We start from the raw sequence: 15,160 nt of genomic DNA on the forward strand, positions 1-15,160 counted from the left end.
GCAGGGCCATGTTCTCCCCTGCTCCCAGTCCTTTGCACAGACCCTGTCTGCTTCCTGCCAATCCCATCCTTCCTGCTCAGCCACCTGACTGGGATACCTTCCAATAGTCCTTCAAAGCTTTCCTGATGCCTCTGAATCTCCAATTCTGAAAGTTCCTCTTCTTCATCCCACTGACACCTTTACATCTCCATTTTCAGCACTATGGCTCTTGCCCAGTGAGATAAAAATTCTTAATCAGTAAACAGAGTGTCCCATTTTGGAAATGAAAACTTGAGTTAGATACTTATCAGGTCCATTACATTTTCTGTAAATAAACTGTCCCTGAGTATACCCAGTGCATTCTCTTTTAACACTGTTGCTGTTCTGCAGGAGCCAAGATGCTGTTCCTAAACCAGTTTTCCTCCTCAACTCCAGGATTACCAGGAAATTTCTGTTCTCAAAGAAAGAAGGTAACAGTTGTATTCACTGAAAGGACACAAGCAGGGACTGCTCTTGGACAGAATAAAGAGCAGTTGACCTAGAATAAAAATGAACCGATCTCTTAAAGATAAAATTATGGAGCATTTATGTTCACAAGTAAGCTGATAAGCAAACACCTCTGTGCACATGGAAGAAAATTATAAATTCTTACAATGGCCCATTAGAACCTACAAAATGCAAACCAATCAGTTTTTATGTCTCTCATTAGCTCCAGATTTCTGCTTGTCATTAACTCTCAAATACACCTAATCCTTTCCCCACACAGGGCCCTGTGAAGGAGCTGGTACCTCTACTTCCTGTCTGGATTCTTCCCACCCTTCAAATTGCAGTTCAACTTCTCATTATTTCTGAAAGGCTGTCACTAACTATCCTATTTAAGGAAACCTACCTCTCATCTCATTATTTATCCTATCACTCTTACTTCTTTCCCTTTAGCACTATCGCAGGCTAAAAATGTTTATTTCTTCTCATCTTCTCCTCTGGTTCACTATTAGCATCTTCAGCACATTGTGCTTGGCATATGGTAGGAGTTCAATAAATATAAGTAGAATGAATAGAGAAATAGACATTCAGATAGGAAATACACCTTCTCTCTATCAATTCCATGCCTAATATCCATTTGGCAGGTCCAGATCTTGGGCAAAGGATCTCAGAGAAATTGGGAATATTTTCTGTTGGTTTGGTTCTCATGAGAATGAGCAGAAAAATCTCTGTTGGATTTTAGCTGAAATAACGAACCTCTTGACTCCCTGTGTTTATTATAAATGTGAATTCCCCTTGTTGATGAGATGCTTTCACTCAAAAGTCCACGAGGATGTGAGAGCATAATGCTTGCACACAGGTCAGTTGACCACCTGCCTTCTGACTGATCATAATGATTTTAAGTGTCTCCATGCTTTCTAATAGACTTCTCTTTTCTTTTTAAAAGAGGTTTAGTTTAATTCTCCCCCTCTACTTCTTGAATACAGCAGAACTTAGTGACTCAGTTCTAACTAAGAAGGGAGTGGAAGTGATACTCCGTGACCTTCAAGCATCATTAAAAAAGACAGGTTCCACTGGATGCTCTGGAGAGCTTGCTCTGTGGGACACCTTCCGCCACAGCATGAGCATACTCAAAACTCCTGAGAGAGGCTCCTGAGGAGAAAAATGAAGGCTTCCTACCAACAAGCCAGTCATACGAGTAAAACAACTTTCCTTTCTTCATTTACTCAGCTTTTTAAATTCACATGCCCCTCTTTCCCTAGTATGTAGTTATACAAGTTTCAATGGAGGCATAAAGCCAAGTATTCCTACCATGATCAAGGTACAATTTCCCTCTTGCTGCTCCATTGTTGTTTTGTCCTCTCCCCCCAGCCCAATACCAAGCAATCACTAGCCTGTTTTCCAGAACAGAATAAGCCATCCTTAAAAGCATATCTTACAGGTCAATTCAAGCCTGCAGATGACAGGAGCCCTAACTGATAACTCTGATGCAATCTTATAAGAAACCTCACTCAAGCCAGAATCACTCAGCGAGTTACTCCCAACTCTCTCCATGGAAACTGGGAGACACAATAAATATCTATTTTTTTGTTGTATTAAGTCACTAAGTTTTGAGGAAATGGTTGTTCAGATCGCCTTTGAAAATTTTTGTTATTTTTATCTAAGATGCCTTTTTTTCATTGGGCTTGGAGTAGATCTGTGGGTAACTGAAAGCAGAGGAGTGTCACAGCATTAAAGATTGAGCTGTCCACTGCTGATGAGTGGGCAAAGGCCAAGCCAAGACTAAGTGGGACAATATATGAGGTAGCCAACTCACTATCTAACCTGAAAGCTTGCAGCAGAAATAATTCAAAAGTGAAAATCTCTCACTCTTATGTTCTGCTAATTTCGAGGTAAATCTGCTCCTCTGACTCACACACTACTTTTGTGATTTGAAGTCTTAGATAAGCTGCTTGTATTCCCTTGAAATTAATCCCTATTCCTAATATAGGCAGCAAATGCCTTGCTGAGGGAGCTGTGAATCTCAGTGGCCTCTCCAGGAGTATGATTGCTCTTCACAGAGTAAACTCAGGCCTCTCCATCAAACTCAGGCCCCCACAAAGAGTGAATATGATTGCTTTGCACTTCTATATTCACTCCATCTGATATGGACTCATGCATGTGGGTAAACTGCTCTATTGAAGATACGCATAATGCATTTTGCAAACAATCCATTTCCAGAAAACTGAGGGTTGACTGTGCCCGTTCTATATTTGAGTTCAGAACAAGTTTTAAAAACATTTAAAAATAGTAAGTCCCCGTAACTGTTTCTAAACAAGAGTTAATTGTTCAGAGTTGTAGTTAACCAATGATGAGTCACTGTCAATTGGCACACTGCAATCAGGAATCTGAGTCTACTCCTGACTCAGAAAAAAGCTGTCACTTCATCTCTCTGAGCCTCAGAATCTGCTCTATAAAATAAGAGTAGAATTCAATGATACTTAATGTTTTTTTCCAGCACTATTCATCTTGTGATTCTTGGAAGCATTATTAAATTTTCAAATGAGTTCTTTTGCTCTGTGTCTTCAGATGAGAATTAAAACAGAAGAGTCTCATTTCCCCTGAAACAATGAAATAACTGTGCATTTTCCATTCTGAATCTTTTAAAAGAATAAATTATAAAGGTCTGTAAAATGAATATTCTATCTGCAACTAGCCATAATTTTATAACTTTAAACCACTGTTTCTAAATAAGAAACTGCCTCCTATCTATGTTTTATGCTGGCAGGAAGATTTTAAACTACAAAGAAAACCTTATAAGTATTTTCTGACCATTGAATTATATACTTTCATAATTCAATAACTCCCTTTGTATTCTACATGACATTACATATTCAGGAAGAGAAGAAAGATTTTTATTATTAAATTAAAATTAAGAAGTAGACACAGAAACTGTTTTCTGGAACAAATAATAATAAAATTGAGTCAATATCATTTTAATAACTGTTTAGGGCAATAGCACTTATAATTCTTTGTTAGTTTATAAGAATAATTTCCTTTTTAAAATTTGATCTACCACTTGAAGCAAAAAAAGAAAAAGAATAACATGGTTCTAAAGAGCTTCCAAGACTACATAATGTAAACACCAAAAATATGTGCAAATTATTTGAAATATTAATTTACATACAAATAATACATAGAAAGGTATAAATCACAGGAATCCAGTTTGTTTCAGTAACAAATACACAAAAATGAAATTTCAAAAACTCTAATTACACCAAAGATAAAAAATATAAAATACTTGAGGACGAATTCATTAAATGCTATGAAAAACATTTGCACTGAAAACTATAAAACTTAAAGAATAAAACAACTTAAAGAATAAAAAATATATAAATATAGGATGCCCCTGGACTAAAAAAAATCAACATTTTGAAAAATTTTATTTTCCCCCAAATTGACCTATAAATTGAATTAAATCCCATTCAATATTCCAACCAGCTTTTTTTGTAGAGAGATTTGACAAGTTGATTCTAAAATGTATACAAAGATGCAAAGGATTTCAAACGATCCCAACAAAATGAACATGCACTACCTCATTTTAAGACTCTGGTAGTACCAAAATAATCAATGCAGTGTGTCAGTGGTATACAAGACAAAGAGCCATAGAGACAAATAAGTTTTCCAGAAATAGACTCGCACACAATCAATAGATTTTAAATAAGTAATTCAAAGCAATTCAATGAATAAAAGTAAATATTTTCAACAAATTTTCTCTAACAATAGTGCAAATGAACAGAAGCAAAATGAGTTTCAGTACCCTACTTCACACCACACACAAAAATTGAGATAGTTAAAACTATGACACTTGTGGAAGAAAACACACAAAATTATCTTGCATAATGGATGCAGGCAAAGATATATATATATAAATTATTATAAAATACAGAAACAAATTAATTAGACTTACCTGCTTTCCAATTGTTTACTCATCAAAACATTTAATTATGAAAATGAGTGTCAAATTAGGAGAAAATATTCACAAAGGATATATGTAATTAAGGACATGTTTCCTACTACTCATTAATACAAAGATCAACAACCAAATTTTTAAAATATATACAAAAGACATACAAAGGAAGACACAGAAATGATCAATAAACATGTGAAAAAAGTTTTTGACATTATTAATGACTAATGAAAGGCAAACTAAAACCACCTTTTTAAACTAACTAAAAATAAAATCAAATGCAAAAACAAGCGACAGAAGAAAATGTTAGTGAGGCTTAAGAATTCTTATATGTTATTTTTGGGAATACAAACAAACACAGTTACTTTGGATTTGAGTAGTTTCTTATGGTTAAAAATATACAACTCAAGATCCATAAATTCTACTCCTACATATTTACCAAGAGAAGTGAAACATGTGTTGACCAAAATAGAAATGAAAGAGTTGAACATAAATATTCATGGAAGCTGTATCCAAACTAGTACCAAAACAATCCAAAAGTCATCAAGAGGTGAATGGATAAATTGTGGGATTCCTGTTAGTAGAATACTACTCAATAATACAAATACTTTACCCTAAACAATATGAAAAAGGAGCTAGAAACATATACAAAAATATATGCTTCTTGATTCCATTTATATGAAATTTCAGAACAAACTAATTGTTTGTAAAAAAAAAAAATCAGAAAGTGATCCCCTGGATCAGAGGATTTGGGTTGATTGGAAAAGGTAACATTGAATCTTTCCCATAATATAAAAGTTACATATCTTAATATGGGTGTGAGTCACACCAATATTTGCATTGTCAAAACTCATAAAACTATAGTACTTAACATTTTTATTGTATGTAAAGCATTTATAAAACAGACCCATAAATAATTTATTATAAAATATTCAACTAGGATCATTTTAGAAGTAAAAATGATTGTCATATTAGAGTTATAGAATTTTAAGTCAGTTTTATTAACTATTTTTTTTCATTTTTGGTTTTCTCTATTTTTTTTTTTTTTACTAATTATTGAACACCTACTGGGAGTCTGGAACTGTTGGAGGTGTTTTGAGCACTGATATCAATGAACAAAATAAACATAGATGTCTTCTTCAAGTTGCTGGCAATCTACTTGGAGAGCAGGGAGGAAGACAGAAAAACAGCATAAATAAGTAAATAATAGTGTTTAAAAACATGAGATGTGCTATGAGAGAAAGAAAGAAAATGTCTAGCCTGCCACCACTCTGACATATCATGCTCTGGATGCCTGATGACATTTTTTTTTGAAGGTTCTGGATATGCCTATCTTTACTGATTAGCATTTTTGCCTTTATTAATGACAAATGATTCTAATGCTTTAGAATCATTCTAGAAATAAGTGTGCAGGTATATGTGTGCGTTTTCAGAAGTGCTGGGTTGCCATAGTTGCTTCATTCCTCAAGCTTTTGCAATATTTAATACTTGAATAAATATGTATCAGAATGTCACCCTTGGTGGGTAAAAAGGGTTGGATTCAAGGACATTGCGTTCAATGCTAATCACATTCCATGAGTCATAGTCACATTGAGTTATCAAGTCAAAGAGCCGCCTTTTTGTCTTCTGTATGAAAGACAAGCTGCTCAAATGTTACAGAATTCAGATGCCCAAGTCATTAAGATGTGGTGGTACATAAAAGATGCAGCATAGATAATTCAAAATAGACAGGAAGAATGTGCTCTAGGAATAATTCTTCTTCAAGTCATAATATCTGGCACAAAACATAAATAAAGCCCTATTTTTCTCCTTCAGTGCCCTGCCGTGAAGGAGTCACTGAGCCAACTTGTTATCTGCCAGTAACAGCTGAGTTGGGGGTAGGCCTTCAGCTACAGAGAGACTTGTCTTATATTTTTTAACAAGACACAGACTGAAAACATAAGAAATCCCCAACAAAAAGCTAAAATGCCACAACTCAAAAACTCTACAATGAGATTATCTGACATAGTGAAATATTAAACCCCATGTCATTTTTCTATAGCTAGAATGCAAACACAAAAATTACTTTTAAAGTTTACTCTTAGTTATTATTTTAATCATTTATCTTGGGGAAAAATGTCTTTAACTAAATTCTATAGGTGCACTCACAGACCCCTAATCTCAAATCTATATAGTAATAAAGGATTCTTTAAGGATAATGTATTTATTAACTGCCTATGGCTTATGCTTCCTTCCCAATTGCCCATACATTTATGATTCTGCTAGGTGGCATGCCTTCTTGCCTGTTAAAACTACACCTACTCTTTCAGTTCCAGCTGAAGTCCTTTTCTTTGGTAGTCTTTCTCAAGCAATATATTTGTAATTGACCTGTCCTTCCACTCAGTTCAGGTAGCAAGATCTTGCATCCCACTTATTTAGTTAAGGATCAGACATTTCAATTCCTATAATAATTATTCCTCTTAGAGTTCCTGATCCAGATGAAATAAGAACAATAGATTTCACAGGCAGAATCCAATTTAAATGCAGGTTATATTCTCAAAATCAATTTGTAAATTTTGTCATAACAGCTGTTATTAATGATGGTACTCTGACAAGAAAATAAAGCAATATCTGATATTTTAAAGACCAAATCTGAGGTATGGGATCAACAGGATTCCTTTGCAGAATTATTTTTTTCTGGGAAAACACATTTTAAAATGTAGTATGCAGTTTAGTTCTGCTTCTGCACTGCCAACACAAAGCTGATCAAAAATGTTCAGGTGATCAAAGAAAGCTTAAATGGTAGCTGATGTGGAAATAGTCCATGAAGTCCCATAAATTGGTTGTGGCTTCCTAGGGCATCCACAGGAAGTTTCCAAGTCTGCTCAGAACCTTCTGAAACTCCTCACATAAACTGCAAGTGAGTTGTAGTTTCCAGTAGCCCCCAAACACCTGTTAGAGGCTGGGGTAAAGCAAGGAGGTAATAGCTAGATAGTGCACACAGCACCATTGTTTGGTCTGAATTCATAAAAGCATACAAGTTTAAAATAAGAGAATGCCTTTTGGCCTTTTTAGCATCTTCTCTCACACTGCTTATCTGCAAAAGCATTCACTAGAGAACGTAGTTAACCCATTAAATCCTAAGTTTTCAATTCTGTGCATATTTTAATGAAATTGACACAGGTATACTAAAATAAGTGGTAAATCATAATCTAGATCTTATATATTATTATATTAATATTATAACTATTACATTATGATTATAATATCACTGTATATAATAATTATATTCATAGTATTATAAATGTATGATATAGCACCTATTTATATTGTATAAATGTACTATATTTCAGTTTTTACAGATGTTCCTCATCTGGGACAACAGGATAAAATGGGTTAGGAATAAAGCAGAAGGAAAAAAAATCTGATTCATGGATGGGTGCCTTTGATCTGAAGGTCAATCAAAATATGGAAAGAAACACTGAAACAAAGGAGATTACAAAGTTTGGGCTAAAGCTAGTTTGCTGCTCATTTTATTTTTCTTCCGTCTCTGTTGGGTGACCTTCATGTTCTCCTTACATTGTTCTTAAAGCAGTAAGAACAATGATCTCAATTTGTGAAAACACAATCCTTTCTTGGAAAGCCCAGGTTTCTGGCAGAAGCTAGAAAAGTTGCTCTTACCTCTTAGTTCCCCCATATCCAGGGTGGTCCCAAGTTGTTCTAGTAAAGCAACCCTTGCTGCATTCTTTTTGTGTTTCTTGCCATCATAATGCTGCTGGGCCATCAGAGGGTTATTAAACCAGGCCGCACAGAGCCCACAGTATCTGTCTGAATCTCTTCTTTGATAGGGAGATGCAACCACCGGAGCAGCTTCCACCCGTGGGGGCTTGAGTGAGCTCAGGGGTGTTGCTGGAAAGACAACAACCAGAGAAGCACGGGCCAGGTTAGTCCATCTCTGAGTGCACCTTTACTCACTGCCCAAAGATTAGAGAGTCTCATATTCACTCTAGAATTTAAAAATCCAAGAGAGTTTACTGAGAGCAGGAAAATTTTCTTTGTCAAGCTTCACTTTTGAGTTGGTATACAAATGAAAATTCTTGATTGATTGAATTTGTATATTCTTATGCTGAAATGTGATAGCTCAAGAGGTCATCTCCTAGGGGAAAAATAGGTTGTAAAAATAAACTCTTGAAGGTAAAGAAGTGATCTTTAAGTCAAAATGAAGCCAATACTTAAACATTGCACAATCATGACTTGAACGATTTTGAATGGATGAGTTGGACATTTGTGTGCTAAAAATAATGGATTTTCCTAAGTGATACAGACAGATCTTTCAGTGACTTGAATTGTACCAATTGAGAAAATCATGTTAATTTTGTCAGTTATTTCTGTTTATTAGGATAAGTTCTCAACCTATACCTGCTAAAGTTGATGTTGAAAGTACAGCGGTTATTTATTTTCTTTTTCTAAAAGAAAAAAAAAAAACAATATATAGCAGATGTTGCTTGTCCAAACTGAAAGGCATATATCACATATCACTATTTTTAGATCGCACAGTCCCAGCTATTAATGCATTTCCATTGTGAACTTACAGTTATTTCTGGACTAGAAAAAAAATTGAAGGAGTTTACTAATGGAAAGTAAAAATAACTTTAGCATGCATTACAACATATAAGTTGCTACCATCCCTACAATGACTATGCCTCAGGTTATTGTCCTATTTCTCAGATGATTGACTTCAGAGATGCCAAGTGACTTTCTAAAGATGAGATATCTAGTTATAATAAAGGCGAGACTCAGAACCAAATGCTTAATTTCCAAGGCCAATGTTCCTTTCAATGCCCCCAAGGACTCTTTAAATTAAATAAGTAAAGAGATATTTTTCCCCTAAAACTATCTGTCATCTTTTTCTTTTTGTAAACACAGGATTCCAATTCATCTTGGAAAAATATTCTGATCCAAATATTTTCAAAACAAAAACAATATTTAAATTCTCCCATGGCTCATTAGTCATATGCAATTTAGCAGCACCTTCTTTGTGTTCCTTGTCTCCAAGATGGGAAATGTAGTTGACAAAACTATGAACATAAGGGTCATTGTTCCAAGGAAAAGCAGAAACCTGGGACATCAATGACGAGTTAAGAAACCAATTAATCAACTCCCCAAGCTTTCAAATTAACTTCTGTGTGGACTTTTAGATTTTAGATAAAATAACTGATATGGAAATACATACTTCCCTAATGACATTTTAATTCAAAGAATATCCACACCATGACAACATATCAGGAGGTCTTTTTTCCTCTTATCCAGAGAATTTATCAGATCAGGAAGTTTTAGTTAGGTTAAATTTAACGGTGTTATTTCTAAAGGTACTCTGATAAACAATATGCTTCTTAAATGCCTCATAGCTAGATTTGATTATGTATAACTATATAGAAATAAATCTCAACTGTGTGCCATACATCCCACCAAGGGTCATTCTTCTATGACTTGGGAAATCTAATAAAGGCTACAAATCTATGGTTCACCTAGATATGAAAGAACTATCCATTCTTTTCAAGAAAATTTGGTCTTGCCTCAAAATTTCCTGCATCTTTATCAATTTCTGAGCATTTATAGCTGCATATTGCTTTTTATGATAATGGAAAGCAAATCAAATATTTGCAATCTCAATGAATCCTGACTCTTGAAGCAAAACCTATTTTTGTCTAAACTGGACCCTAAAAAACACTCAGTCACTTTATCATTTTTTTATTTTTCTCAATTAATACCCGATATACTGCAGCCTGGCAGGAGTGATGCACAGCAGAACAGTCATCAAATAAGATAACCTTATCTAGCAAATAGGAAAGTAGAGTGAGGCTACTTTTGTATTGTAGTGTCTATTTCTGAATAATTCTAGTATATTATCAGGTAAAGTCTAAGATTTAAATGTTTCTTTTGTTTCATTTTCCAACTGTCTACTCCAATCTCAACCCAGTTTATATTTTCTAAATACTTATAAAGGCAAAGGCAGGGGGGTAGGAATAGCTTTGCATCAAAGTCAGAAATCAGGGTTGACTTGGGCTTCAGCATCACTGAGCTACATGACCTTCAGCCAACCTCTGATTTTCCAGGTTTCCACAAGGTTAAATTTTAGGATCACCAAGCCTTTTAAAGCTAATAGTCTTTGCTGCTAACTCACAAAATGAGAATGGAACACATTTTAGAAGCTCTCTCTCTTTTGTGGTTTTGACTCAATGCCAAATATGGAAATTGCATGGGAGGAGTGCAGTTTCCAGGTTTTAATGATAAATCCATGTGTGTACATGGCTCATAACTCTCATAATCTTTGGCTAAAGTGTATTATTCTAATGAAATGAGTACAAATGGGGTAAAGATTATATTTGGCTTAAAAATATCCGTTTAATAAACACATATTTGGTTAATATGTGTTTAATTTTTATTTTTATTTCATACTTCATATTTTCATTCCAATTGTAAAAAAGTTAAACTGAATATTGATTTTAACTATCACTATCTTTTATAAAACGTTAAACCAATAGTCAATTAATCAAAACCAGTGGGTTTCTCTCTCTTTCTTCTTTTTTTCTTTTTTTGGAAAAGGTATTGAACCCAGGGTACTTAATAACTGAGACACATCCCCAGCCCTCTTTTTTTAATATTTATTTTTTTAGTTGTAGGTGGATACAATATCTTTATTTCATTTTTATGTGGTGCTGAGGATTGAACCCAGTGCCTCATGTATGCTAGGTGAATACTCTACCACTGAGCCACAACCCCAGCCCCACTAGCCCTTTCTTTGTACATTTAATTTAGAGACAGGATCTTGCTGAGTTGCTTAGGGCCTCACTAAGTTACTGAGGCTGGCTTTCAACTTGTGATCCTCCTGCCTCAGCCTCCTAAACTGCTGGGATTACAGGCATGCACTACCGTGCCCTGCCCTAAAATCAGTACTTTTCAACATTAGACTTACCCAACTTTAAAATCTCTATGCCCAGGCTGTACCTCAAACCAATCAGATTGGAATGTCTAGAGGGAGAGCCAAGCACCAAGATGTTTATAAAACTACACTCCTCCCAAGCCACAGCTGATACTGAGAACATCCATCTAAATATTGCCATGTTTTCTTTGAAAATTACTATAAAATAAAGTGGCAATGGAGCTAGTTTTTCCCATAGGCAATAGAAAAAAAGATCACATCTTTATCCATGAGACACAGAGGAATAACAATTACTTGCTTCTTTTGAAACTCCATTTTTTTTTCATTTTTTCAAAATCTAAAAAGTTTGCCAAGATAGCTAATATCAAAATGAATACTGATAAAGTTAGATAACAGTTCTGATTCTTGTCACCTTGAAGAAACTCAAGAACACATTGAGCTGTCATACCATCAACCTTTGGCTGCCCCCATGACAGCAAGACCTGGGTTCAGGGCCATCATTTTTCTCACAGTTTCTCACCTGTGCTACAGGATGCTTCTCAACCCCTTCTACTCTATGTGAGAACAATAAAACAAAACAAAATAAAACTTGACTTTGAAGAAGCACATGATCATGGAAGACATTTCAATATACTTTTCCCTGCCTCACACAAAGTTTTCAGACAGCAGGTTATCAAATTCTATTTATGGACTGTTAGATAAACTGTATTGAATAATAGTCTAAAATAATATGCATCCTTGTCCCATGTTTTGTTTTGTTTTGTTTTGTTTTCTGGCAAGAGACCCACGGCTGATTTAAGGATAAAAGGGTTTCCTGAGCACCCTGTAGATGTTGCTACCAGATACTGCCTCACTCTGAAAGGTGATAGGGACATGGCCTTCATCCAATGCCTTTTGTTGAAGGAAGGAAGGAAGGATGGAAGGATGGAAGGATGGAAGGAAGGAAGGAAGGAAGGAAGGAAGGAAGGAAGGCCCACCTCATAATAAATGAGAAAGGGAGATGATAACAAAGGTTTTCCTTTTTTCTTTTAAATTGTAACATCAAGGTATTGGAAAGTTAGGTGATTTGCCAGTCTATATACATACAAGAAAATAAGTAGGGTGAAAGCTAAAATGTGAGAGGGCAATATGTCAATTTTTGGACACTTACCCCAGTCTCCCTCCTTCTTTCGGATTCAATTAGACATGCTTTTTTGTTGTTGTTGTCATTTGTTTAAGATGGGGTCTTGCCATGTTGCCCAAGCTAACCTCGAACTCCTAGGCTATAGCAACCCTCCTGCCTCAGCCTTCCAAGTAATTGGGATTATAGACATGTGCCACCATGCCCATCTCGGCTAGATATCTTGAAAGTCACTATTCTCTCAAACTTCTTTGCACTTTCTGGGGATGGCCGATCTCCAAGAGTTTCAGAGGGAACCAATTATACATATCAGTCTGAATACTTCACTTTCAGACTGGAAGCTGTTTACTCTGGATCATTTATCGTGGCATTGAAACCCTCACTATAGCTTGTGGTATAGTACCAGCCATCACAGATTTCCCAGGACCGAGAGGTTCCTAGGACATGGAGCTCTCAGGACAGAAACAGAGAAATGTCCTGGGCAAACGGGAATGAAGTGCTTACTGGGGACAAACCTGATTTAACATTAAACAAGGGAAATAGAAATTTTGAATGCTTTGGGAATAGATGTTCATGAATCTAGAGTGGGTGTTTCAATCAAGTAGATAGGATCCACTACTAGATCTCAAATCTTTTTCAGATCACCAACTGGGTGTCCATAGTGGAGAAAGAGGGGAGCATAGGGTCTTGCCTGTCTGCTTTCTGACCATGGCCCCAGGGTGCTCTGCAACCTCACAGGCACAGCTCCTATGCTGAGCTCCCTCACACTTTTCCCACTCTCTTCTCTCCCCTCTCTCTCTGGATCCCTCTCTTTCCCAATTTTCTTCTGTCTGCTCCCTGTCCTCACTTTTAATCTCTTTCTCAGTCTCCCTTTCTTTATCTCTTCCTCCCTCTTCTTTCTCTTTCTCACTCTCCTGTAATGCATGCTCTTTATTTTCTCTCTCCCTCCTTGTCTACTCTTTTGTTCATTCCTAATGATTTCTAGGATTCAGAATAACAAAAACAAAATTTAGTCCATACACAAAAGGAATTTGGGAGTTTTTTATTTGTTTGTTTGTTTGTTTGCAGTAGGTATTTGGTACCCAGAGGCACTTAACCACTGAGCCACATCTTTAGCTCTTTTTTGTATATTTTATTTAGAGACAGGATCTTGCTGAGTTGCTTTGGGCCTCACTCAGTTGCTGAAGCTGATTTTGAACTCATGATTCTTTGGCCTCAGCCTCCCAAGCAGCTGGGATTACAGGGGTGTGCCACTGTGCCCACCTGGGAGCTCTTGACATAGAAATAAAAAGCCAGTTATTTACTCAAAGTCTGTGGGGTTTTTTTTTCACTTAAGGCATTCTTATTCATAATACTGATTCTCTCCAGTTGTGTGCTATTGTGCAGTTAATTTCATCTGTTCTATGTATTTTTTTATCTAGTTGCCCTAATCTCCTGTTTGACCAGTGCGGCAGCTTGAAGCTCAGGGGGTGAATCATTGAGCTCATAACCCCTGGATTAATAAGCAGCAGAGGAAATGGCAAAGACCAGATCTCCTGACTCTAAGACAAACACAGTATTTCATGTCAACTAGTTTCCAGTGATGCCTAGGGAGCAATAGGCCAAATAAACAGATTAACTGTAAAGTCCAAACACATTTCCTAGGCTTCAACACTTATTCTTGGGGCTGGTGGTGGTGGTGGTAGTGATGGTGTGGATATTTGGAAATGTGCTTAAAAAAAAAAAAAGCCTGATTTCTTGTTCTTAGAATAAAGTCTTTTTTATTCTTTCCTTTTCTTTTTCTTATCCTAAAAGTAATTAATGACAGTAGAAGTTATTTAGCACATATCACTGGCTTTTTGCAAACACTGCCAAGAGTTAAATTTCACTGGATCATTCAGTACCTAGCTGAGGAGGCAGTTATCAGGCAGATCTGCAGCTCAGTCTCCCGACAGTCCAGTCTCTTTGGCAGGTAAGTGCCTCAACTCAATGCCAACTGTGCAAAGTTAGGGCTAATACTTAGATTTCTTTTGCATCTTATAGATACAAAAAGCTATTGCCTCCTGTGTAGGTAGTAGATGCTCAAAGGTACATGTGATGAGTAAAAGAAGGAAAGGAACAGAAATTCTTAGTTAATATCAATTTGGGGAATTGTTATGTTTTAATAAATATCTTATGATAGCTAAGTCTTTGACAGTTTTCATAAATTCTTATATGGTTAAAAAAATAAGTTAGATTCATCATAAGTGTTGCATTAAAAAAAACTGAGGGGGGCTGGGTCTGTGGCTCAGCGGTAGAGCAATTGCCTGGCCTGTGTGAGGCATTGGGTTCGATTTTCACCTCCACATATAAATAAATAAAGTAAAAGCCTATCAACAACTAAAAAAAAAAAGTATTTTTAATAAAAAAAAAACTGTGAGCATCTATGCTCTGAAATACCATGAAGCAATAGGAAAAAAATCATAAACATGTTTTAGAAAAATACTAGTGACATGGGGAAATATTCAAGATAGAATACCAACTTAAAGATGTGGTTTATATATAGGATGTAAACCAAATTACTTATTATAGTAAATGTGGTGCACATACCATATCAAACCATATATAAAAACTTAACCTATAAATCAAAATCTTACCCATGGTTGTTTCTGTTGTGAATTATGAGTGATTTGTTTTATATTCATATATATATATATATATATATATATATATATATATATATATATAC

General features: G+C 35.6%; 1 protein-coding gene across 4 annotated transcripts in view; it reads right to left on the reverse strand.

The window, feature by feature from the left end:
- The window catches only part of Zmat4 (zinc finger matrin-type 4), a 137,977-nt gene that overhangs the window by 106,414 nt on the left and 16,403 nt on the right, over positions 1 to 15,160 (reverse strand). For 2 of the 4 annotated variants that reach the window (XR_007343774.1, XM_048792870.1), the window contains exon 2: positions 8,072 to 8,299. The exons of 1 other annotated variant lie outside the window; for it this stretch is intronic. Coding sequence is in view for 2 of the 3 variants with exons in the window: in XM_048792870.1 (XP_048648827.1) it covers positions 8,072 to 8,299 (228 nt within the window). In the remaining variant the exon portion in view is untranslated. Of the gene's footprint in view, positions 1 to 7,789; positions 8,300 to 15,160 lie in introns of those variants that run through there. One more of the 4 variants, XM_048792869.1, reaches the window with a different exon arrangement.

The sequence above is a fragment of the Marmota marmota genome, unplaced genomic scaffold (genome assembly GCF_001458135.2).
Source record: "Marmota marmota marmota unplaced genomic scaffold, marMar, whole genome shotgun sequence".
NCBI lineage: Eukaryota > Metazoa > Chordata > Mammalia > Rodentia > Sciuridae > Marmota > Marmota marmota.